This window comes from Polypterus senegalus, chromosome 16, assembly GCF_016835505.1.
Source record: "Polypterus senegalus isolate Bchr_013 chromosome 16, ASM1683550v1, whole genome shotgun sequence".
Lineage (NCBI taxonomy): Eukaryota > Metazoa > Chordata > Cladistia > Polypteriformes > Polypteridae > Polypterus > Polypterus senegalus.
In genome coordinates this window covers 101,438,942-101,464,207 of record NC_053169.1, presented here as the reverse complement: position 1 = coordinate 101,464,207, position 25,266 = coordinate 101,438,942, and the positions used below count along the sequence as shown (strand labels likewise).

Here is a 25,266-nt window from a genome sequence, read left to right as displayed (position 1 = left end):
GAGAGCTGCTTATTCAATGCACACACACACACTCTCTCTAAGATTTGAATTATTATCTGGCGAGCCGTAGCTCGTCGTGACCCCATATTTTAGCCGTCTGACACCTGTAACCTGCTATTTATATCCCTGGCAGGGAGACGTGCTTTACTTACAGGCCTTGTTTGGCTAGCAGTAGTTTGCAAACATGTGACGAGCACTTGGACGGCATTTGGTGGGGATATTAATAACCCGAGGCTCTTAGAGCTCCTTGTCTGTTTGCATCACGGAGGCCCGTCTTGTTTTCATTTCAAGGGAAAGTCTCCCCCTAAATTCTGACACAGCAGGAGCAGATGCTGTTTCGGATGGTCAGGACAGTTAAGGAATGTCCAAGAAGCAGTCGCCCTCACATTCCTAGATTCCCTCCTTCTCACTCCCTTAGACTTGCGTAGGGGTGTCCAAACGGGTGGTCTGGTGGCTGGAGAAGGTAGCAGCTTAAAAAACGTGGCACCTGTCGGGGAAGGAGCTCAGATGGGTGATGGACTTGGACCATGGCAGGGGTGGTCCTGCTAATGAAGTAGAAAGATCTCACTAGGGGGCGATAAATACTCTGTGTGTATGGTGTGTGTCCGATGATGGATATTATGTAAAGACACAGGTGACCTGAGGGGCCATGCAGCACTCTCCTCGGACATTAGAGTGTAGCTCTTCAAGAGTGGAATTAGGTGGAGGCCAAGGAGGAGACATCAGAGGTGGTGACACTCCCTGGCTGTTCCTCTAATGGTAAAGGCTTTGGGGGTACAAGGAGCCACTAGGGGGAGTCCTGCCCTTATGACTCTGGAAGAGACAGCGGGCTCTTTGGGGGCTTCCTCTGCTCCAAATGTAGAAATGAATAATGTGATGGTGCAACAGCCCCTTCTGTGCCCATGTGCCCTCTGAAGTTGGTGCCCATAAGGTCCATGTATGGTGCCTTGCCACTTTGCCCTTAAATTCTTTTTTTCCCCTGAATAAATAAAACCACAGAATGACAAAGTGGAAAAAGGAGTTTAGAAATGTTTGGAAATTTGTTAAAAATTTAAAACATCGGGAGTGGTTTCCCCTCGACTTTCTCATATACACAGATATGGGGATGGATATTTGAGGTGTAAACCACAAGACAATGATTATATTTTTATATTATGTACATTAAAGATCCATCAACAATGAATCAAATCAAATCAATAATATATTGAACAATTATTATAAAAGTAAAGTTGAATAAATCGGACTTTGTAGCTGCATGAATAAAAGGTAAAGTACCACTTCTGGTTAGCAGAAAACGCTCAAAAGTTGATAGAAATCTATGTGTTGCACTGAGTACTTGTATGCAAAATTTGGTTGACCCAAGTGAAAGTGTCCACAAGTTATCACACACACACCCACACACACACACACACACACACCCACACACACACACATAATTCCAAAATGATATTTTCAGACTCAGGGAGGTCTAAAATGTTGAGATTCAACAAAGTCTCGAGGTCAAATTTCTGGACGATTGCAATACTTTCCCTGTATTTCGTATACGAGAAAGTAAAAAGTGAAATATCCCACTGACACAAGTCGTTCAGACCCTTTTCTATGACACTTGATATATTTGGCTCTGGGGGCGTCCCATTCTATTGATCATTACCGAGATGTTTCTACACCATCTTTGGTGTCCACCTGTGGTCAATTCAATCGATTGGACTGACTAGGACAGGAGCACACCTGTCTACAGAAGGCCCCGCATGAAGTCAAAGAGATTGATTTCAGACACTAGAGGCAGCATTGGGTGGAGGAAAAGGTCTGGGGAAGGTTCTCCAAGAGCACAGTGTCCTCCATAACTCTTGAACAGAAGACGTGTGTAACAAACGCAACTCTTACTGGGGGTGGCTGCCTGGACCGACTGCTCAATCAATGGAGAAAGAGAGGTAAAGATGAACCTTGGTTGAGCTCCAGAGAACTTGTGTGGAGATACAAGAAGCTTCCAGAAGGATAACCACCACTGCAACCTTTATAGCAGACTACCCAGACAGAAGCCTCTCATCACTAACATACACACAGACGACTGATGGGAGTTTGCTAAAAGGCACCTGTGAAAAACAAGGTCCTCTGGTCTGACGAAAGCAAGAGTAGCGTCATGTCTGGAAAAAACCGGGCAGCACTCGTCATGGTGGTGGCAGCATCAGAGACTAGGAGATGAGACAGAAATGAGAGAAATGTGAACAGAGCAACGTATGGAGATATCCTTAATGAAGACCTCCTCCAGATTATTCTGGACCTCAGACTGGGCAGAAGGTTCCACCCTACGAGGGAACCCTAGTCCAATTGGCACCTGACATTCTGCACAATGTTGAATTCAGATGTGACTCATCTTATGTGATTTTCGCCATTCTCCTTTGTACCCTCTGATCCTCAGGATCGCCCAGCACATGGTGGATAATTTTTAGTTTTTGCACCATTCTTGGGAAACCCTTGAAACAGTTGTGTGTGAAAAGCTTTTGATGACAGCCATTTAGAAGATGCTGGAAAGTCACAAAATGTCACTCGTTTCACCCAGCTGAACACTAACCACCTGATGTATGCCATTCACTGCCATCATGTAATATGGTGGAGTAGAGCAGGTGTTTCCCAACCTTTGTGGCGCCATGACCCGGCGTTTCACATGCCAGTGTGCTTGCGACCCACCGTGGGATCCTGTCCATGAATTTAGTTAGAGTGGGAGCAAGTAGGGTGGTCATCCTCAGTGAATTTAGCACAGTTATTAGAGTGGGGGGCAGTGGGGTGGTCCCCCTTAGTGACTCAAGCGTGAGCACTAGAGCGGGGATTGGGGAGGTCGTCCAGGATCAAAGGTGATCCACCTACAATGCTGCTGCTGTGAAACAAGTGGTGGTCAAGGGAGGTGGGGTTTCATCCGGGGACAGCTGTGGACCACCTACAATGCCACCTGGAGTAGAGAAAGGTGTACCTGAAGAACTGACCACTCACTGCCTTAAGTCTTTCTGTCTGTCTGCTCTCCCGTCTTTCTTCGTATTGGCGTATTACACACACACACGTCTCTAGAGGAGGACTCAACGGGGGGTCACCAACATCACTTCCTTGCAGAACACTGTCATGCATGTGCGTCTGAGGGACACCTCAAAGGCTCATCACTGGGGTGAGAGGGAGCGCTGCCACTGACAGACTTGTCTCCTTCTTTTTCTTCTCCAGCCCAGAGGAGACGCCCCCTGAGGGTAACAAACCACGCCCCTTCTTGATGGACCGTTATGAAAGGGAAACAATGTCTCATTTGGACCTGAAACTTTGAGAAGGACGGAGCTCCCCACATCTTATTGCTGTAACCCCAGAGGCGATTTCTGATTTATTTCAGGTCCATCGGGCACCTATTGACTTTGTACGCTACAAGAATAAAGGGGGGTGGGGGGGCACTTCACAAGGGTTAAGAACCTTTCTTCCAGTCATCCACAACACCATCACCTTCACCCTGGCCGCTTCCTCTGCTTCTTAAACCTTCACCACAGGGCATTCATCGTCATTTTGGTCCTGGCTTCCAAGCTTCAGAGAGAAAGTCAATCTCTGGCCATTTAAGAGCCAACGGCACTCTTAAATGGCGTGATGTACTTTGACCCCAATGGTGTTTACTTTGTAAATTCAGCATCAGATATGAAGCCTGTGCTGCCCCAAAACTTCTGGTGCTCATTTTATTCTGGCAAGCCAACAATTAAATATAGAATTGTGGGACCTGCCATTTCTATAGAAGATTTATAAATACATTTCTCAAACGGAAACCTAATATTTTCCCCGCTTTCCCGTCAACTCTCCTTCCAGTTGCTTTTAAAAGCACGGCAACAGCTGAAAAGCCCGTCTGGACTACAATGGAGGCTCTGAAAAAGCCGCGTGTTTGGTTTATCGTATCGCCTAGTGACCGGTGTGTTTTTGTGACCCCTTGTGTGTCACGGTCCCGTAGATCTGTCAGTGACAAAAAGGATTAGGCCTTTTTAAAGTTTTCACATTTTTCAGACGTGAGATTTGGTTCCAAATGCCGCGTTACGGGAGCTCCAGTTTAACGCTGCACCTGTTGTTTCCGCGAGTGTCCAAGGAAACCAAGTAATTGAAAGACCTATTGAGTTACATTCTAGCTGATACTCTCCGATGTAGGAGATAGCCCATAATAACCAGGAGGGTGGGCTAAGGTGTGGGATCTCAAATGGGGCAAAAACATTGAGTTTAAAAATCGTAATCTCAACACCTCTGGAGTGCCGTTTTTCTTCAGGTGGTGAACTGGCGGTCAGTGACTTCTTTATGACGAGTCGTCTTTCAGTGCCAGCCGATGCTCACATGTGTTGGTGACCATCAGTCCCGACAGTCAGACGCATTTGTGGCTTTAGCTGAACTTGTCAGAAACACCACACCACACCCTCTGGGCTTTGACCTTCCCATATGTTGGCTTCTTCACATCGTCCATTTACTGAGCCTGGAGAGCTGGAGCCCATCTTGGAAGTTTTGGGGCCAGGACTCATTTGTGATGATTTGTTATTTGTTAACAGAACTATTACTTTCTATTTATAAATAAATAAAAAAAAGTCCATACTTGGTATGAATGTTAGTGCCGCTGTGACAACTAAAGACAATGAAATCCCACTGGTGTGAAGAAGCACATCACCTACTGTGTCTTCAGAAAGTCTTCAGAGTCCCCTTCGGCTTTTTTCCCATTTGTGCTAAATTCCCTTGTTCTCCTCATCAGGCAACACAACGATATTTTAAAAGGGGGACCCTGAGGGTGTGCTCCCCAACTATCGGGGGGATAACATTTCTCAACCTAGCTGGGAAAGCTCACTCCAGAGAACTGGAAATGAGACTCAAGCCAGTTGTGGAACCCTCAGGTCCAGAAGGAGCAAGCAATGTGGATTCCGTCCTGGCTGTGGAACGTCGGACCAGCTCTTTACCCTCATGAGGATCCTGGAGGGGCCGTGGGAGTACGGCCAGTCGGTCTACGTGTGCACTTAGAGCAGGTGTATGACCAAGGGGTTCTGTAGGGGGCTCTGGGAGTTACGGACCCCAAATTAGGGCTACGTAGACCCAGTGAGGCCTGTGACTGCAAATTCGGATAAACATCAGCACCGTCCTCAGTGGGTGTGGGACTCTGTCAGGGCTGATCCTCATCAAGGTGCCACCGGGGAGGGGAGGGGGTCCAGGTTGGTGGCCTTGGATTTGCTTCACTGCTTTTTGTTGATGCATCATCAGGCTGCGTACTGCGGTTCATTTTAATCAATGGACGTTTCGTTCAGCTAGCGTGACCCCCAATAAAACCGTCAATCAAAGAAATGTCGTAACTGCACTGAAGTGTTGCAGGTGGGTCTCCGCTCTACGATTGTGCCATTCCACCCTGAGCCCGGGTCGCCTCCTCTGTGGGTGTCGCGTCTGCTATCAGCAAACCCTAAATCTCGTCCCGATGGGCCGGGGGACATTTTCGTGCACTTTATTATCACAACTCCCTCACCGAATTGGTCCTGTAGGTATAAATCTGCAAAACAGAACGGTTTTATTAATTTTCCTAAAGCTTTTTATTTGGAATTATTTTATTAGCTCAATTATCCAAAGTCTGATTTCTTTTTCAGAGCGCAGACTTAACCCTTAAAGTTTCCCTTTTTCATTTTTGCCCCGGCTGTGTTTTCGACGTGCCGAGCTCATCTTAACCTCACAGCTGCTGCTGGGATTATTCTCTCACTCCCCGATCAGTTAGCCCTGCTTAAATTATTTTGGGAAGATCACATTCCCCGTTGGCACAGTAATGTCATTTCCTCTACATATAAACATCTTGGAGTATTTCATTTCCTTTTATGTGTGCTAATATCTGGGCTCCCACTCCACACAGAGAGTCCTCGGCGGCCATAAGGATGTGAAAGCAGCACCGTGTGCTGTGCTATTTATGCAGACCCCCCAAATGTCTTCTCTAATTAAAATGAATGAGTCCAAGCCGAGCTGCTGATCTGCAATGACTCATCGCATTAGCGATGGCAGCACAGGGTTAAATATTTGTTTAGTTGAAGCTTCGAATCTAAAAGCGGACGGCATCGCATCTCAGAGGTATCAGCTCTGCCTCGGCGGCAGCCAAAAAAGGCGAACCTTAGGTGAACACAAGTCAGGCCTCGTTTCAGTCAAATGGCAGACATGAACAGAGGAGTTTCTTAAACGCTACTTTATTGTTTTTACTGTTTTTAAACGTGTGCGTCATAAGCTTGCGTAACCAGATTCAACCCTAACCCTAACCCAACTGATTTGAATTCAACTTATTGTGATCAATGGCACAATGTGTGTGTAGCGCTGGTGCCAGGGGCCAATCAGGGTGCAGGGATTTCCGTGAACTGTTGGGTGGCATTGCATGGGACAGTCTGTGTTTGTCTGGCTGGCTTTGGGTCCAAATGAGTGTGTTGTGACCCTTTGACCGGCCAGGACGCCACTGGAGGGAGAGAGCTTATCCAGGACATCATCACCCCCAGAACGCTAGATGGCAGCCCCCCTGGGCTATGGGTTTGGAGCATGGAAGCTCAACCCTGCCAGGGCCCGTGGCCACTGCCAGGGGACACCTGGACGGCTGCTGAGCCCTGTTTGGCAGCACTTACACCACACCCGGAAGAAGAAGTACGTTGGACACCTGGAGCGTTTCCGGGTGTCCTATGAAAGGATCCAGCAGCCACTACTCCAGGGGGCCAGAGTTTGGAGGAGGAAGACAAAGAGAGGGAATGGAGGCAGAAGGACTGAGGATGACCCAAGGGAGAAGGAAGGGACTGAGTCTTCCTCAACTCTGAATAAAAGGGTGTTGTGTGCTGCACTTGCGCCTCTGCCTGTCTGTGTTGGGATAGGGTGGCTGTACGCACCCCTGGGCTATCACAATGTATATGCTCCATCGTAACAGACCTCAGGCATGGACTGGCATGGATGGGATGCCAGTGTGTTGGCAGGACAAAATGGTTGCACCGACACTTTACCTTCCCCGCCACACTAGGTGGCAGCCCTCCTGGACGACACTGGCAACATGGATGACCACAGGGCAGGCTGGGAGTTGTAGTCCGGTGGCGCAGCCCAGCAGTATTACATCCATACCACCAGGGGGAGTTGCAGGAACAAATCATCCTCGATTCAGGGAACATTCGCCCCCGGGTCTGGCATGAAAGCGGCAGAGTTTCCTGTATGGGTGGTCAGATTCGGGCAGAAGTGGAAACGATCGACAGGAGGAGAAGAAGAGAGAAGGTTTGGAAAGGAAGAACTGTGCTGTGAACCTGTGCATTACATTCAGGTCTGCGTTAAAAGAAACCACCATTTGAGTTTCTATTGGTGTTGGTGATGATGATGTATTGGAGGGTTTGGGGGCTCAGTGGTGACACCCTGTGGTCACACATGCCAAGGGCTAACGCGACACAACATTGACGATGATAACGAAAGAATAACCGCCATCTTTACTGGTTAATACTGGAGACATTGGAACCGCTGAATAAAGCCTGAAATCTGCTGTTGTGTGAAACTTCTTACTTGTATGTCTAAATCAAACCCGGCTGCATTAAATGTTCAAAGTTTACATTTTTAAAGGGTTGGCGTTTCATAAGCATTTCCCAAGGTTGTATTCTTTAAAGGTTTTTCATTCCATTTCAGTCATTTATCTCATCATTTCATGTCATGACTATTTGTACGAGGGCGCGCTTTTTGTCCGTTTTTATATTTGGCTCCCTTTAGTTTCCCTCTCCATGCTGCTATCACACAATGTCTTTGCCGTCAGGTGCGACTTTTCTGCTTTTCTGTTCAATTTTCCTTCTCCTCTGTTCTCGCTTGTTTCCGACTGTCTGGACGCCCTCTCAAATCCGCGGTTTGATAAAGGGGCACGCTGGGGGGCTTGTTTTCTGCACTGAACATCCCTCCACTGTGTAAAACCCAGCTGACCGGGGCTCAATGGAGTGGAGTGATTCACGGTTTAATTGTGCAGGTCCTGAATCTGGCGGCCCACTCACGAATGTGTTCAGTCACAGCGGCACTTACCGCCTACTCCTTAAAAGGCTCGCATAAAATTCATCATGGAGGAGAGAACTTGTGCAGTTTGGAAAGGGAGCTTAAACTGGTTTGGCAAAGCCCCTGGTCGGCCGAAGGGGATACCCTGGCATTCTCCTCCTAAGGGGTGTCATACTCTGATCATGGTGGGCTACAACAGCTGGTGGATTTTGTTCCGGCCACTTTCCAATGCTAACAGAAGTATTATGTTTAAATTGACTTCCGGCCATCCACTCATCTATTTTGTGCTGCTGGTCAAGGTCCAGTTCATGGAGGCAGCAGTCTGAGATGCCCAGATGTCCCTTTTCTGGGCCACCTTCTCCAAATCATTCCTAGGGGGATACTCGGGCATTCCCAGATGAGGTTTCCTCCCATTTCCTGAGGGAGGCACCCTAATCAGATGCCCAAAGCACCTCAGTTGGCCCCTTTCGGTGTGGAGGAGCAGCAGCTCTATTGTGAGCTCCTCCCGAATGTCTGCGCTCCTCAACCAATCATGAAGGCTGGGCCCAGACACCCTGTAACGGAAGCTCATTCCTGCTTGTATCCATGATCTGGTTCTTTCAGCTACTACCCGGACCTTGTGACTGGAGGTGGTGCACAGATCGACCAGTAAGTCGAGAGGGTTGCCATTCAGCTCTGCTCTCTCAACACCACAACTGACCAGTCCAGGGTCTGCATGACTGTGGATGCTGCTCTGATCCACCTGTCAATCTCCCACTTCCTTCTTCCCTCCGATACTTAAACATCTCCACCCAACCTGGAGAGGGCAATCTACCCTTTAGCAGCTGAGAAGAAGGACCACAGACTTGGAGGTGATGATCCGCTTCACTCTCGGCTGCAGATCGCCCAGTGGTGTCTGTGTTGGGCTGCGTCAGAGTCAATTCTGTCTTCTGCATTCTTGTATCAACAGCTGCAGATACCTGTTCCAAAAAAATCTAAAATGTCTTCCTCTCATAAATCCATGCTGGCTGTTATTTAGTATGTTATATTTACTACATTATATTGTTATTATTAAATTACAGTAAACTACTGTACTGATGTGCTACCTGTCTAAGATGGGTTGAAATGTAAGTAATCAAAGTAGACTTGCATATGTCTCTGTTGGATACCATTTGGTATGAGTGTTTGTGATCCGCCATGTGTTTGAATGACACAGGCAATGCATTATTATAACTACAAATGTTTGTGATGTGCCATCTGTTGGAATGACCAATACAATGCACATGACTCTATTATATGCCATTTGGTATGGGATTCATAAAAAAGTGTTAATGTTTGTGAAGCACCATGTGTTAGAATGACAAATGCAGTGCATACTGTATGTCTCTGTTATATGGTATTCGGTTTGAGATTTGTAAAAAAGCAGTGATAACGTTTGTGATGTGTCATCTCTTGGAATGACAAATTCAATGCTTATGTCTCCATTATATGCCATTTGATGTGGAATTCATAAAAGAAGTGTTAATGTTTATGATTACACCATCTGTTGAAATGACAAATTTAATGCATGTATCTCTGTTATATACCAATTTGGCTTGGGATTCGTTAAAGCAGTGTTAGTGTTTGTGAGGTGCCATCTGTTGAAATGACAAATGCAATTCATAGATAGATAGATAGATAGATAGATAGATAGATAGATAGATAGATAGATAGATAGATAGATCTTTATGCATATATTTCTGTTAAATGCTGTATGGATTCATAAAAGCAGCGTTAATGTTTGTAATGCGCCATCTGTTGGAATAACGGATGCAATGACTCTGTTATATGGCATTTGGTATGGGATTTGTAAAAGCAGCATCAATGTATGTGATGTGGTTTAGTCAACTGCTGCAGTTGCCTGTTCCAAAAAACAAAAGGATTGGATTGGTAGGGCTGTCCTCCTGTAAATGCATCTTGCCGGTTATTTAGTACATTACTTGTGGCAAAGATGGCCTCCTATGAGAAACCATGTTTAAATTCCTTGAGCCCTTCATCATGAAGCAATATTTACCAACGGAGACTGCATGGTCATAATTTACTTTTATGCACTTTTTAAAGGATATGTTTCTTATTTTTAAGTCAAAGTTATTTCTTCAGAAATGTGGTTTAGATGCATTTGCTATGTAAAACTTAAAGTCTTAAAGTTAAGCATTTTCTATAAATTAAAAAAGAAAACAGACATAGCCAGTCCTTGCATTTTATAATGCAATCTTATGAGGCTCGAGGCGCCACCGGAAAAAAAAAAAAAGTCTGGGATGGTGTGCTCAGCTGGCCTTCTCTTAAATTGGGTGAATCTCATACGATTGGTGTACTTTGTTCAACAATGACACGTATAAACTCTTTAATGATGTGCGTGTAATTACAAGACGTGGATTAATGCTCGACAACTATCACGACCTGAATAATGAACGTATTTGGTAAGTTTTCAGACTTTTGTTTTCTGCTGCTCCACAATAAAACAGCAGGACTGGCAATGTATTTTTAAAAACTGACAGAAAACGCTTAAGTTTAGGCCACAATTTCCATCCATCCATTATCCAACCCGTTATATTCTAACTACACGATCACGGGAGCCAATCTCGGCCAACATAGGGCGCAAGGCAGGAAACAAACCCCTGGCAGGGTGCCACCCCACCGTAGGGCACACACACACACCAAGCACACACTAGGGACAATTTAGGATCGCCAATGCACCTAACCTGCATGTCTTTGGATTGTGGGAGGAAACCGGAGTACCTGGAGAACATGCAAACTCCACGCAGGGAGGACCCAGGAAGCGAACCCGGGTCTCCTAACTGCGAGGCAGCAGCGCTACCCGCTGCGCCACTGTGCCGCCCAGGCCACAATTTCAGAAGGCCAATGCATCTCCGCCATGTTTGTGAAATCATTACTTTGACTTGGAAAAATTATGGAGCGTGTCCCTTAACAATGAAACACCTGAGCTCACTCATTTCAGGTCCACATACTTTTTGGCCCTATAGTGTGTGTATAAAATAATCCAGATTACTCAACCTGAGCGCTCATCCATATAAAGAAATTCCAGCCTGCCTCAGATCCCTTTGGGCCCATCGCCTGCAGCACTGCCTTTCCTAATACGCCGAAAGCTCAGACGCGGGCCTGGATGCAGCGCTGCTGAGATCAGAGCTATTCTGGTGCCGCCAGTTATGTGCTGCTGATAGAGATGGATTAAACAAGCCGTCTGCTCTCCTCTTCGAATCAGAAATAACCCCAAACACCACTTGGAATGCGTATCTATGCAGAGAGAACCTGAGCGGCCTATTTGTGACACAGCACGCAAGTCCATCACGCCGTGGGCTGCGGCAAATGTGAACTGCAATTTGATAAGCGGCTGTCCATTCCAAGTGGACAGATCTTCGAAGACGGAGGCAGCTGAACTAATGTAAGGAGGGGATTTACAATCTCGTTAGTTCTCAGTTTGCCATCAGCACTCCAAATAAGTGTCACTGTAAGCCTGAGCGTGCTCCATGGGGTGTCAGATGGTAGAATAAAAACCCATCCACGATCTCAGGGGAACCTACCATTGTCCATTCCGATTGTAGCAATCATAAAAAGTGATACCTTCCTTATGAAGTCTACATACAACACTCACCTGAGCCCCCGAAATGTGCACCTTTGGTATGGAAACTGTGTGATACCCAGAACCATGGAACGACCACCGCAAGGGCCTCTACTCAGGGTGTGGAACTGCTACAAGTCCTTGGAGGTCCACATCCATGAAAGGCATGACTGGTCTCGTAACAGAAGGGGGAACTATAGAAGAAAGAGCAGAGCAGACACTGTTCTTAGAAGATTACACGACTTGAGTGTGGGTAGTGAGATCCTTCACATGCTCCACAACTCTTTAATTGCCAGGGTGGTGTGCTCGGCCGGGAACATCACTTCGAGAGCGGTCCATCGAATCAACAAGTGAACAGCAGACTCAGTTAATAGCAGTGTTTCTCAACTTTTCTGGCGTCGTGGCCCACTTTCTGTCATGTGTCATCGCCAAGATGATTTGAGTGAGCTGGGTGGGGGGTCTAACCCACTTTCTGTCATGTGTGTTCATGAATCGAGTGAGCACAGGCGGGGTCAAACGTGATTGGTGGTGCAACCCACTACCATTATAAACATGACCAACCCACTGAAACACTCAGTGATGGGATGCCTTCTGGCCCTGCTGGAGCTAGTGGTGGAGCTCAGATGGAAGACAACAGTCAGTGCCATTCTGAACAACGCTGCACACCCTCTCTGTGACACACCAACACTTTCAAGCAAAGAATTTGAAAGCAGAAGTGTAGCAAGAAATGCTATGAGGGGTCTTTCATACTGGCCAGCAATGCGTCTTTATAGCGCCTCACTGGGACTTCTCTCATATCATTAGCCACGTCGGACATTTTCTTGCTTTTTTGTAATTCTTGTGCGTATTTGTGGAAGGCTGTCATTGTTTTTAAATTATTTCTTAAGATTGTGAAAAAAAAACTAAATTACTCCCTTGTATATAGTGTTACAACATCATAGAGGTAGAAACTAATGACACATACCAGCAGATAAAGACATTTTAGACAATTGTGTACTTCAGTTTCTGGGAAGCCCCTTTCTGTCCCAGCCTGACTTTGTTCATATGGACAAGAAAGAGATGGAGAAACTATAGTGGACTGCACAGAACTCTCACCTCATTTCTCAGACTTTTCAGCATCTCAACCCACCTTCCTATATAAGGGTCTTTGAGAATATCCAAGGGTGGGGGGTTTGGTCCTCCTGTGTGCATCGAGTGACTCAAGCATGATTGTTAGAACACTCCTCCTCGGTGAATCCAGCATGGATGTGAGAGGGGGATCGTCAGAGTTTCCCATTGTACATTGAGTCCAATCATCAGAGCAGGCAGAGGGGTCCACCTTCATGAATCGGTCAGGCGCATTCATCAGAGCAGCAACCCACTTCCAATATAAGCAATAGCAAGTCGTGCCCCACCAGTGACAGTGTCTACCACCCAAAATGGGGCACTACCCAGTGGTTGAGCAGCACTGCTCTTGAACACCTTTATGATGAACTGTAACGCAGATTGAGAGTCTGGTCTTCTCGTCCAAGATGATCTCACAAGTTCCCATAGACAGACTCCAACATCTTGGGAAAAGAGAAGATTAAAGGCTGTTATGGGGGGCAAACTTCACATGAATACCCATAGTTTTGGAATGGGGTGCCCAGTAAGATCATACATGGCATGATGATCAACTGTCCACAAACTTGTTGGCCATGCAGTGTAACCTTCTCATCTTCTCTCAATCTCAATCCATGTAGGGGTCAGGAGCTGCAGCCTATCCCAACAGCAGAAAACAACTGGGATGGGGTGGAACTTCATCACAGTGCCCTACTCTCACACACACACACTCACTTGTAGTCACTTTAAAATTATTAAATAACCTAACAGTCGGATCTTCTGGTACATGGGAGGCAAAGCAGAAAAAAAGCTGTGATCTGCATTCCTGTTCAAAAGAGAAAAACACCCAACTCAAAGTGAACGGGACTTCGCAGCACAAGAGACAGAGATGTTTGAACCTCCCATGAATCTCTGTAGAGCCACAAAGCTTTAAGTAACAGAAACGCTTGCTGAGCGATGTCAGCGTGCAGAATTCAAGCCTTGTGTTCCTTTATGAACTTCTGAAAGTGCCAGAGTCTGCGTGATCAGCCTGCTGATTTTGCTGCACCAGGCCGGTTTCACTATTCAATGTTGATGACAGGATTTTCAATTTTTATCTGACATAAGCCACCTGAAACTTTGATAGAACAATTCTGGTAATGCGGCTGAGCAATTCTCATAAGACAATTAGTCACCACTCTCATAATGAATCAGCAGAATAAACCCACTTTGTGAAAGGTTGCAAAATGAATAGTTTTAATAAAATAAAAATTATCAAGTAAAAACACATCAGTACACACAAAAAAAAAATCGTCAACTCTTACACACACACACATTGGTATGTCGGTGCTGCTAAACTTGCTCAGGGTCACATGGTGTCAGTAGTGGGGTTTAAAATCAGTAGGTGCAATGCCAGGTGTCAGCTGGGTGGGGTGGGCTCTATACAGTAGAGTGATGAAGAACACTTCACTATCTCGGCCAATCTGGGTTTGGTAGATGCCAGATAGAAGCCGTCTTCTGGACTACTGTCAAGTTTGGTGGATGTGGCATAATGGCAGGGTAAGGGCGAGGTCCCCTGTGTACAGCAGAGAAAGATGTTTTAAACTAATTGTGCCCTTCAGTTTATGGAAAGACCATCTCTATTCAATCATACTGTAACTCTGCCCTTGTGGTCCACAAAGACATGGAGGAACTCTAGTGACCTGCACAAGAACCCTGACCTCAACCCACTGTGGGAAGAGCTTGCAAAATTAACAGTTTTATTAAAATAATAATTGCAAAATAAAAAACGCATCGGTACACACTAAAAAATGGTCATCTCTTACATACACACACACATTGGCATAGTGGTGCTGCTAAAACAAAGCAGGGCAGACTCCGCCACGACACCACACGGCGAAAACGACGCCATCGGATTCCTCCATTGTCACAGGAGGTTCATCCTTCAACTCGACGAGACAGCATGGCAAACTGTGACCGAAATACTTGATAATCACAGAACAGGGAAAACATAGAACAAGGATTATTCAAATGAAACATCGTGGCAGACACAATGGGGGGGTGGGGGCTAATGGGGTGTGTGCCAAAGAATAAGTTGGCACGGAATGGTCCATGCGGAATTTCCACTTAAATTTCGCTTTAATGACAGTGCAGGAAATCACCCAACAGAAGATTTTCTAATATGATACAACAGACAATAACGTAGAATAGCATCGAATCAAACACATGAATTAATTAGGTACACAAGTACAAGTAGAGTAAAGTAAACGGATTCAAATTCAATAAAATGCAACGCGGAACTGAACACCGTAGGTCAAATGAAGTGACTGAGCTGCGTAGACAGACTGAACGGTGCAGGGGTGACTTGATGCCTCCGTGTATGCCTACCTTCATACAGCATGTGTTCTGGGAAGTTGTGCGTGTGTGTGTGTGTGAGAGTGAGTGTGTACACATATCTACATTCACAACATTCAAACCACTGACTGGTGACATGGATACCATTGATTATCTCATTAAAATGGCACCTTTTTGGGGTGAGATATACAGTATTAGGCAGCAAGTGAATGGTCAGCTCTACAAGGGGGTGTAATGGAAGCAGGAAAAATGGCAAAGCTTAAGGATCTCGGCGGCTTTGTCAAAGGCCAGATTGTGATGGTGAGACAACTGGGGCAGAGCATCTCCAAAAGGGCAGGTCTTGTGGGGCTGTTCCCAGTATGCAGTGGTTAGTACCACCCAAAAGTGGTGGACAGCCAGCGAACTGGCAACAGGGTCATGAGAACCCAAGGAAGCGAAGGCTAGCCCCATCTGGTCTGATCGGACAGAAGAGCTACTGCAGCACAAATTGTTGGAAGTGAGAGAAACGTGTCAGAACACACAGTGGATCGGTCAGAGTACCAATGCCAACCCCTGTTCCCCGATGATTGTGCCTACAATGGGCACATGAATGTCACAACAGGACTATGGAGCAACCCTAACCCTAATTTCTGATGAATCCAGTTTTATTTTATCGCATGTGCAACATTTACTTTGGGAAGAGACGACAGCAGGACGCACTGTGGGAAGAAGCAAAGCTAGTGGAGGCAACCTTCGGTCTTGGCATTCACACGAATGTTACTTTGACACCCACCTAAAGATTGTTGCAGACCCTTTCATGGCAATGGCCTCTCTCAGTAGGATAATGCACCCTGCAGGAACAGTTTGAGGAACATGACAAAAAAAAAGTTCAAGGTGTTGATGTGGCCTCCAGATCCCCCAGATCTCAATTCAATCGAGAATCTGTGGGATGTGCTGGACAAACCAGTCTGATCTGTGGAGGCCCCATATTGCAACTTACAGGACTTAAAAGAATGTGCTGCTAATCACATTTAGAGGTCTTCTGGGGTCCATACCTGGACAGGTTAGATCTGTTCTGGTGGCACAAAGGGGGCCTACACAAGATTAGGCAGGTAGTTTTAATGTTGTGGCCAATCAGCGTAGACAATATGCGAAGGTCTCTCCATTTCTCATGCCAATTACCTGCAAGGGGATTTTGGACTTAAATCGAAAGCTTATGATCGTACATGTGCTGAAAATTCTAAAAACGTGACCTGAGCTGTGAGGAAGCAAAGCTAATCACTTTACCACCAGTCCTTCACCGGGATAATACATACATTACTCCATTAGCTCTCTCTGCATCTCCTGGGCTCCTATCACAACGGCTAACGAACACCCACAGAGCCTGTGACGTGAGGAATCAGCGTTTTATACTCTGGGCGGGCTGTCCCTGTCACTACCCGATCTGTTCAATATAGCGAGGAGCATAATATCAATTTGTCACTACATAACTCATATCTTTTGTGAAGACAGAAAAACACAAAAGACTGTCATAAAGGGTTGGGATGCTGTCCCGTATACTGCAGGTTGTAGAAAAGTCTTTTTGCACTGCAACTCAAGTAGGGAGACTTTTCACAAGACATTAATGAGTGAAACAAGGGATGGACAGGAAATGACATTTTGCAGTGGAAAATTAGACCGGAGATGACGATACGTAGGGAAGGAGGGAAGTGAGGTCATCAGGAGTGGACCGGAAGTCCACTTGTGGCGTCAGATCTTCGGAACCCGGAAGAGATTTATTTGTTGGGGTTGCGCGTCATTGTGGCCGAATTCCGAAAGGTATGCCATTTACTTGCCTTCTTTTTTCCTGGAGGGTGAGAAAGAGAGGCATAAACATTCCGTATCAAATCCCCTCGGTTATTACTTCCGCGCATCGTCGGGTCTGTTGGCTGCCCCCTAATCGTGCGTGTGTGACACTATTTATCCAAGGTGACTTGTAACATCTGAGATACAAGTAGTTTTATTTCTTTTGTCTTTTTTGTTTCCTCAAACTGGAGCACAGGCAGGTGAAGTGACTTGCTCAGGGTCACACATTGGTGTCAGCAGTGGGATTTAAAATACACAAGCTCAGGGTGTGAAGTCCATAATCTTAACCACTATGCCCCACGGCCTGCTCAACAGGCATAATCCAGTAGTGAAGACACAACATACAAAGGAATCTGTGCAGAACAATGAAGAACGTTTTGAGAATGTTTGCATTGTGCTTGGCTAATGTACCCGTCCAATACAATTTTTGTTTTTACTTTAAAATGCAAGGGAGGAGCAAATCCGGCCAAAGCACCAATCAGGTAGTGATATCACACGTATGTGTATATGGGCCGTAAATTATTCAGGCACACGTAAAGCAGATCAAGCAGATCGGGCAGCGGCGAAGTGCGAGGTGGTGAACACTTTCTGTGCAGGTGCAGTGCAGATCAGGTCTCGACATCCTCATCCGTAACGGCTGCTACAGTTCAGAGATCATCATGGGATGCTGGTGGGGGGGGAAAAGATCTAAGCCGGCTGCGTGGTAAATATTTAATAAAGAATTGGGTGAATAACGTCAACACAGTGGCACGGGGGCACAGCGGGTAGCGCTGCTGCCTCACAGTTAGGAGACCCGGGTTCGCTTCCCGGATCCTCCTTGCGTGGAGTTTGCATGTTCTCCCTGTGTCCGCGTGGGGTTCCTCCCACAGTCCACAGACATGAAGGTGAGGTACATTGGTGATCCTAAATTGTCCCTAGTGAGTGCTTGGTGTGTGTGTGTGTGTGCCCTGCGGTGGGCTGGCGCCCTGCCTGGGGTTTGTTTCCTGCCTTGCGCCCTGTGTTGGCTGGGATTGGCTCCAGCAGACCCCTTGACCCTGTAGTTAGGATTTAGCGGGTTGGCTAATGGATGGACGGATGTCAACACAGCAAATTTACTGACAACAATACTTTGGCGAATTTTGCCAATGGCCACAAGTTCCAAATCTTAAGTGAATTAAAGGTCGAGCAGAGGAAGTCGCGTCTACTACCGGCAGTGGCTGGAATGGAACCCTGCAACCACTGGGGATCGGTTAAAAATTTGATTGAATGAACGTCGTATTATTAAAAATAAACCCTTTGAGGGAATGAAACAAAAATGGGGGTTTTGTGAGGAAAACATTCACGGAAACAATTAGGCTTTCAAAACACAGATGAATGATGGCAAAGTTTTGTTTTATAGTAAACAAAATGAGAATATACACAGACAAGAACACGCCAATGTTGTGCTGAAAATATTGAAATTTTTTTTTTTTTTTTTTAACATCCTGATATACATCTGCACTAAGGTTTTTGGCGTAGTATCCAGAATTTTTCAAAAAGGAAACAAAAAAAACAAAACAAAAAAAAATTAGAGATAATTTCTCAACTGGCAAGAATAGCACTCTATGTACAGTTATGCCCAGCTTCAATGATTTTTTTGTTTTTCTCAGTGAAATTATTGCACGTTAAACCACCAAGGGCATACATAACATGGTCAATTATTATTATTATTATTTAAATTGTTTTACATCTTCCAAGATTTCTACCATATAAAAATAGAAGTACTAAATGAACACGCTAAATTAAAAATATATAAAGTCCATCTGCATGATGCGGTCTTCTCATTCACGGTGTAACCGTCTTTTGTCCGCTGGCGCAGTGACCCTCTCGTTGTCATGAGCGTGACAGACACACCATTTTCCCTGCCCATGTTCCTGCACAGACAACACCAAAAAAAAAAACAAAAACACAAAGTACGTCTTTTTCAATGCAATCATTCCGTACCCCTGTTTGCGACTGGTCCAAAACAAACACACGAGTACCTCCACACCGGTTTTCAAAACCAAAGCCATACACACGGCCATATTTCCTTTTGTTTTAAAAAGACGCCGAGTATGTGTTGCATGATCCTTCACCGCTGCCACAATTTAAAAAAGTGTTGTCTAAAACCCGAGCTCATCTCCAGTTCAAGGTCTTCCAGTGAATAACTCCTTGAAAGAATAAATCATCAATCGCCAAAAACTTCCCATGTACCTTCCGTTCACACGATGGTTTCTACACCAATTAACTTTGGCGTAAGGATTCGAGGAGTGATGCCATTGTTGAGGTCTTCCTCAAACTCCAACAGCTGCCCCATGAAGTTCAGGTTGGGGGAGATAATTGGTCTTCGTGTTTTAACGAACTTGTAAGCGTCCGTCATGGTCATTCTCGTGTGCTTCATGAGGTACGCTATCACGATGGTAGCAGAACGAGACACACCAGCTTGACAGTGAATAAGGAGCCCCTTGCCAACCTGCTGTGCCTCCTCTGTGGAAAGAAAACAGAAGCAAAAGTTCAGAGCTATTTACGTCAACTTTACCCTAATACAGCAAATCTACTATTAGGTCAAGTAAAAAGATCCATTAAGAATACAGTTACAAGATCCAAAATGTCAGAGGAGCATCTTGAGAAGGATACACCCAGATACTGTACTATCGTTCACAAAGAACCAGAAATCAACAGCGGAGGAAACCCCCTTCTATTTTGTGAAGGGTACATGTTTGACCCATCCATCCATCCATCATCCAACCTGCTATATCCAAACTACAGGGTCATGGGGGGTCTGCTGGAGCCAATCCCAGCCAACACAGGGCGCAAAGCAGGAAACAAACCCCGGGTAGGGCGCCAGCCCACCACAGACATTTCTGACCCTGCTGACTGAAATCCAGGGGCACTTTATAAACAACCAGGGTCATTTTGCCATTTCGCTGTAATAACTCACACACACAAATCTTGATCAAAACATAAGACACGTAGTGCCTATGAAAAGTTTTCACCCCCTTGGTCATTTTCACATTTTCTTGATGCACGTCATTGACTCGCAGGGGACTTCATTTGACTCTGATCAACAAAAAAAACGAAGCGGAAAGAAATCTCCGCAAAGTGGTCCAAATCTAAAAGAAAAGAACTGACTGCCTAAGTATTCACCGCCTTCAGGATGGTACATGGTGGTAGGGTTGTGCGGGGTACCGGATCTGGAAAAACCCACTTTGGTTTTCTTTTTAAAAACCGCACGGTGCCAGCATTTCAGGATTCACAGTACCTGAAGTAAACTTCGGCTTTTCTCCCAGTTCCCCTCCACACTTGCTATTACGGGGACCGCGTGTTTTATGTTGGATGGACATGGAAGTCAGAAGCTGACCATACTCGGCACATGACGTGACAATACTCCTACTTCCAGGGTCCAACCAAACTGCCAGCTACAGGATTGTGTTGGACGCTCTGCTCTTGGGGTAAAATGGGGAACTTCCTTCAAGACGCAGTTACTAAGCACTCTTCCTCCTGCAGGCCTACAGTAGAAGAGGAGCCCTCCGAAAGAACAGTGACGCCACTTCCAGGTGTGCCCCGGAAGACATGTCCCCTTCAAGTCACCACTCTATACAAGACTCGACACGACTGACATTGGCGATCACTCGTCAGACCACATCTACCGGTGCCAAACTACCCACAGAAGCGCTTGAGTCCAGATCGCTGACATGTTACCAGAACATTTGTTTCCATTTTGTCCTAGGATCTACTTCATTGCTGCTATTAATCGAAGATATCTGTGAGGAAAAACGCTTCATTTTGTCCCAATTTGTTCCTTTTCACAGGGGCTATAAAACCGCTTTTTACTTCAAGAACAATGAAACAAGAGAGAGAAAACCTAATCTCATTTTCTGTACCGCATTTCCCAGTGGCAAGAGGCCAAGCAGGTCAAACCAGATTTCCTGGTCCCCACTACCACCTCCTTGGGAATTCCCAGAAGCTCCCAGCCTTGCTGATATTAAGTGTCGTCCCGGGCTGGCGCTTTGATCTCCTGCCATTGAGCCACGCCAGGTTCACTCCCAGGGGCTTCCTCACAAGATGCTCAAATTGCTTCCATTAGTTGCGGTGATTCTAGTGAGAGTTTCTCTTAAAATTATGCGATGGCGAGCATCTGCACAGATCTCAAAAACCAAGCTATTTAAACATTTGTGTTTCTGGATCATAAATAGCCAAATTCAAATGTGCATTTGCTGCAACTTGCATAATGTGATACATTTACAATTGGCTTGACAGACAGTCAGTCGAAAACGCTTACCAATCGACTTCAGACTTCACATCCCTATTAGATCATTAGAACACTCTGGACGAGAACAGGCCATTCAGCCCAACAAAGCTCTTCAGTCCTATCCACTTATTTCTTCTAAAATAACATCAAGTCGAGTTTTGAAAGTCCCTTCCGTCTTACTGCCTACCACACTACCTGGTCGCTTATTCCAAGTGTCTATTGTTCTTTGTGTAAATGTCTGTGCGAAATTTACAGTTAACAAGTTTCCAAATGTGTCCCCGTGTTCTTGATGACCTCATTTTAAAGTCACCGTCTCGGTCCACTGGACTAATTCCCTTCATAATTTGAAACATTTCAATCAGGTCACCTCTTCATCTTCTTTTGCTTAAACTGTAAAGGCGCAGCTCTTTTACTCTTTCCTCATAACTCAACCCCTGTAGTCCTGGGATCAGCCTAGTCACTCCTCTCTGGACCTTTTCTAGTGCTGCTATGTCTGGTGGGCCCAAAACTGCACACAGGACTCCAGATGAGGCCTCACCAGTGTGTTACAAAGCCTGAGCAGAACCTCCTGTGACTTGTACTCCACAAATCAAGACGCTAAATAACCTGACACTCTGTTAGTCTTCTTAATGGATTCTGAACACTGTCTGGAAGGTGATAGTGAAAACTCCACCAAGACTCTTAAAGTCCTTCTCATAAAACAAGAATCACATTTTCTGGAAGTATGTGCTGCTCTGTAACTGATCTGATGGCGGGAGTGAAAAAAGTCCAATTTCAGAAGATTAGTACGGTGTTGGATTGGCGATATTTTTTTTTACTTTGTTATTAACAATAACAGCATTCTGACCTCAATATGGACACCAAAAATGTTTCCAAAGCAAAAAAAAAAAAAAGCAACTCCTAAGTCTTCCCATCTTGGTCCAGCTTTTCTGGTGTACTGCACAATTTTTCCCCTCCCTGGTGCGCCACGCCATCTCACCACGATGCAATACGTCCCCCATTAAGTTCCGATCACGTGGCCACATCTACTTTCATTTCCTTAACCCTATGAAAGGGACTTTTTGCCACAACTGTAATAGTTAGTGTCATAGGAAGGGAAGTCCTTGGACTGAGAGGAAAGCTATTGTTTACTTCTGTATTATCAAAAAAAATAAAATAAAATAAATAAATCACAAAATGCTGGTAGGGTATCGTACGGTTTCAAATTTGGGTTTATTGGTACTTCTCCAGTACCTGCACGCTGCTCAGCACTCCTTCCATATCAGAACTCGTTTTTGTTTTCTTCATTTTAATAAAGCTACACGTTAGTAAGTCACTCCAACACAATGGCATTTATCAAGTCTCAGGCCTGCAGTTCATGTACGCGGATGAACCTCGCAGTGTGGGGTAAATTCAGACGCCGTTCTGAACAAAAGGAAAAAAAAATCAAGAGTGGTCTCCCCTCGACTTTCTCATCTTCTCAGATATGGGGATGGATATTTGAGGAGTAAACTGCAAGACAAGGACTATATTTTTATATTCTGTATATTAAAGAACCATCAACAAGAAATGAAATCAAATCTATAATATATTTAACGACTATTATAAAAGAAAGTTGAAAAAAAATCAAACTCTGCAGCTGCATTAATAAAAGATAAAGTACCACTTCCGGTTAGCAGAAATAGCCCAAAACTTGACAGAAATCTACGTTTTGTACCGAAAACCTGTATGCAAAATTTGGTTGACCGAAGTGAAAGCGTCCTCAGGTTATCGTGTTTATACACACACACACACACACACACACACACAACCCCAAAAATGGTATTTCGTACTCAGGAAGGTCTAAAATGTCAAGGGTCTTCTCGTCTGGTCCGAGGGTCCTTGGGCACAGAGGTTGGTATGAAATTGAATTTGAATCGAAATCGAATTTTTGTACGATTACAGTCATTTTCCCTACAAGAAAGTAAATCAGACTCGGGGTGGTCTAAAACATCGAGATTCCTCAAAATCACAAAATGAAATCTTCTGATTACATACAAGCAGACATAATTCCAAAAACGGTATTTTTGGGCTCGGGAGGTCTAAAACATTGATTCATCAAAACCTCGAAATGGAATTTTTGGACGATTACAATACTTCGTATACGAGAAAGTAAAAACGACCACACGATAAAATAGTACCGTGTGAATCATTTAAGTGATTTGAATGGAACTAAAGATACAGCAGCAGTAATAATTAATTTACCCAGTGTAGGAAGTGGGCACAAAGAACTGTCGGTGTACTTCTCTTTGTGTATGCTTAATGACTGGGGCTGTTGTATCCTCTTGGAGGTCCCTCATTGCTATTATTTACATAATTTATATAGGAAAACGAGTCATGTAGGGCTGTCCCCCTTCGAGGGTTTAAATGGACGTATTGATCTTAGGGTTGCTAATGTGGTCCAAACTGATGGTATGCATGCATTAACTAAAGAGATCGGAGTAATGCTGCTGCGGAGTAAAGCACTGCTGGTAAATCAGTCTTTACAGCACTAATCTTTTCTGAATGGGGCTGAAGACCGAGTTTGGGTCACTGGGCTGTAAAAAGGGTGCCTACGTTTGGATGAAATGTAAAACCGAAGCTTTAAAAGTCTTTAAATTAAATCCGGATTCATGACAGCAGCAAGCAGCATTACGTTTACAATTACAAAAGACACAAAATAATGGCCTCCACGGTCTGAAACAACAGCATAAATGCACACAAAAGCGTGTTAAAAATTAAATACTTTGATAAAATAAACAAAATAAAAATGTCAAATAAGTTCTGTAACAAATGACACCCCAGTTCATAAGAGGATGGGCTCCTGTGCACGTTCTTAGGAAGAAGAGGATTATGGGTAGATTTTCAGAATCAAGTTCTTAACCTATGGCATTAATGTGAATTTCCCCTTGGGATTAATAAAGTATCTATCTATCTATCTATCTAATATTCTGAATGTTCTCATAGTCAGTAGGCGTGCAGAACTTGTAGGACCGTCTCAGTTGTTGCCTCTAATAAAACAAAACTCACACACGACGTACTGGATTAAGCTTTCAGACAGGGCCTGGTAGCGACTCTTTACTTACCAATGAATTCAAAGGCCTCCTCGAAGTATTGCCTGAGATTTTGCTTGTTGCTGTCCGTGGCCGGCAGCCTTTTGTAGTTCAAGATGCCCTTCTCATAGTGGAAGAGAGGCAAGTGAGTGGTGACGTTAATGACATATGCAATGTTCATTTTCTGCATCTTTTCTAAGTCCTGAGCGTCATGTTCGTTGCCGAGATACAGGAAAGGTAGTATGGGGGTCAGTTCTGCATTCTCAATGTCGGGAGTGGTGGGTAGCGGGTGGGATATCGATGGCACCACCGCTGATGCAGCCCCCGAATCCAGGCACTCTTGGAGCTGAAGGGAGTTGTCACAGAGGTTTTCGTGGTTTTGCCTGAAACTGCTCAGCCCACCTGAAATGGTAAATTAAAAAGAAAAACATCAAAAAGTTGCCATTTGCTATTTTAAATACTTTAAACCTTCAATACTAATGTGAAGAAAACAAACACAGTTTGGAGTAATGCAAGATGGGAACATATGAAATAAGGACAATTCACAGAGTTTAGCAAAGCGGTTAAAACAAACTTTCAGGTTTGCAGAGGATACCAAGTGAGGTGGATTAGCAGATAACTTGGAATCCAGTATATCATTACAGAAGGACTTGGGCAGATTTGTGGACGATGAAATTTAATGTCAGAAAATGTAAAGAATTACACATAGGAAATAAAAATGTTAGGTTTGAATACACAATGGGCGGTCGTAAAATTGAGAGACCACCTTATGAGAAGGATTTAGGAGTCACAGTGGACTCTAAGCTATCGACTTCCAGTCAGTGTTCAGTGACTGTTACGTTATATAGCGCCTTGATGTGTGCAGTCCAAGTCACAGGAGGTTCTGCTCAAGCTTTATAACACACTGGTGAGGCCTCATCTGGAGTCCTGGGTGCAGTTTGGGTCTCCAGGCTACAAAAAGGACATAACAGCGCTAGAAAAGGTCCAGAGAAGAGCAACTCGGCTGATTCCAGGGCTACAGGGGATGAGTTATGAGGAAAGATTAAAAGAGCTGAGCCTTTACAGTTTAAGCAAAGAAAGATTAAGAGGTGACATGAACTGAAGTGTTTAAAATTATTAAGTTCAGTGGA

At 44.9% G+C, this 25,266-nt stretch overlaps 1 protein-coding gene across 2 annotated transcripts in view; it reads right to left on the bottom strand.

The window, feature by feature from the left end:
• Positions 1-18,189: 18,189 nt before the first annotated feature.
• Positions 18,190-25,266, bottom strand: part of dusp10 (dual specificity phosphatase 10) — a 36,268-nt gene continuing 29,191 nt past the window's right edge. For both annotated transcript variants that reach the window (XM_039737922.1, XM_039737923.1), the window contains exons 3-4: positions 24,170-24,538; positions 18,190-19,321 (exon numbers count right to left, since the gene is read on the bottom strand). In XM_039737922.1, coding sequence (XP_039593856.1) covers positions 19,056-19,321; positions 24,170-24,538 — 635 coding nt within the window. In that variant the 3' untranslated portion in view covers positions 18,190-19,055. The remainder of the gene's footprint in view (positions 19,322-24,169; positions 24,539-25,266) is intronic.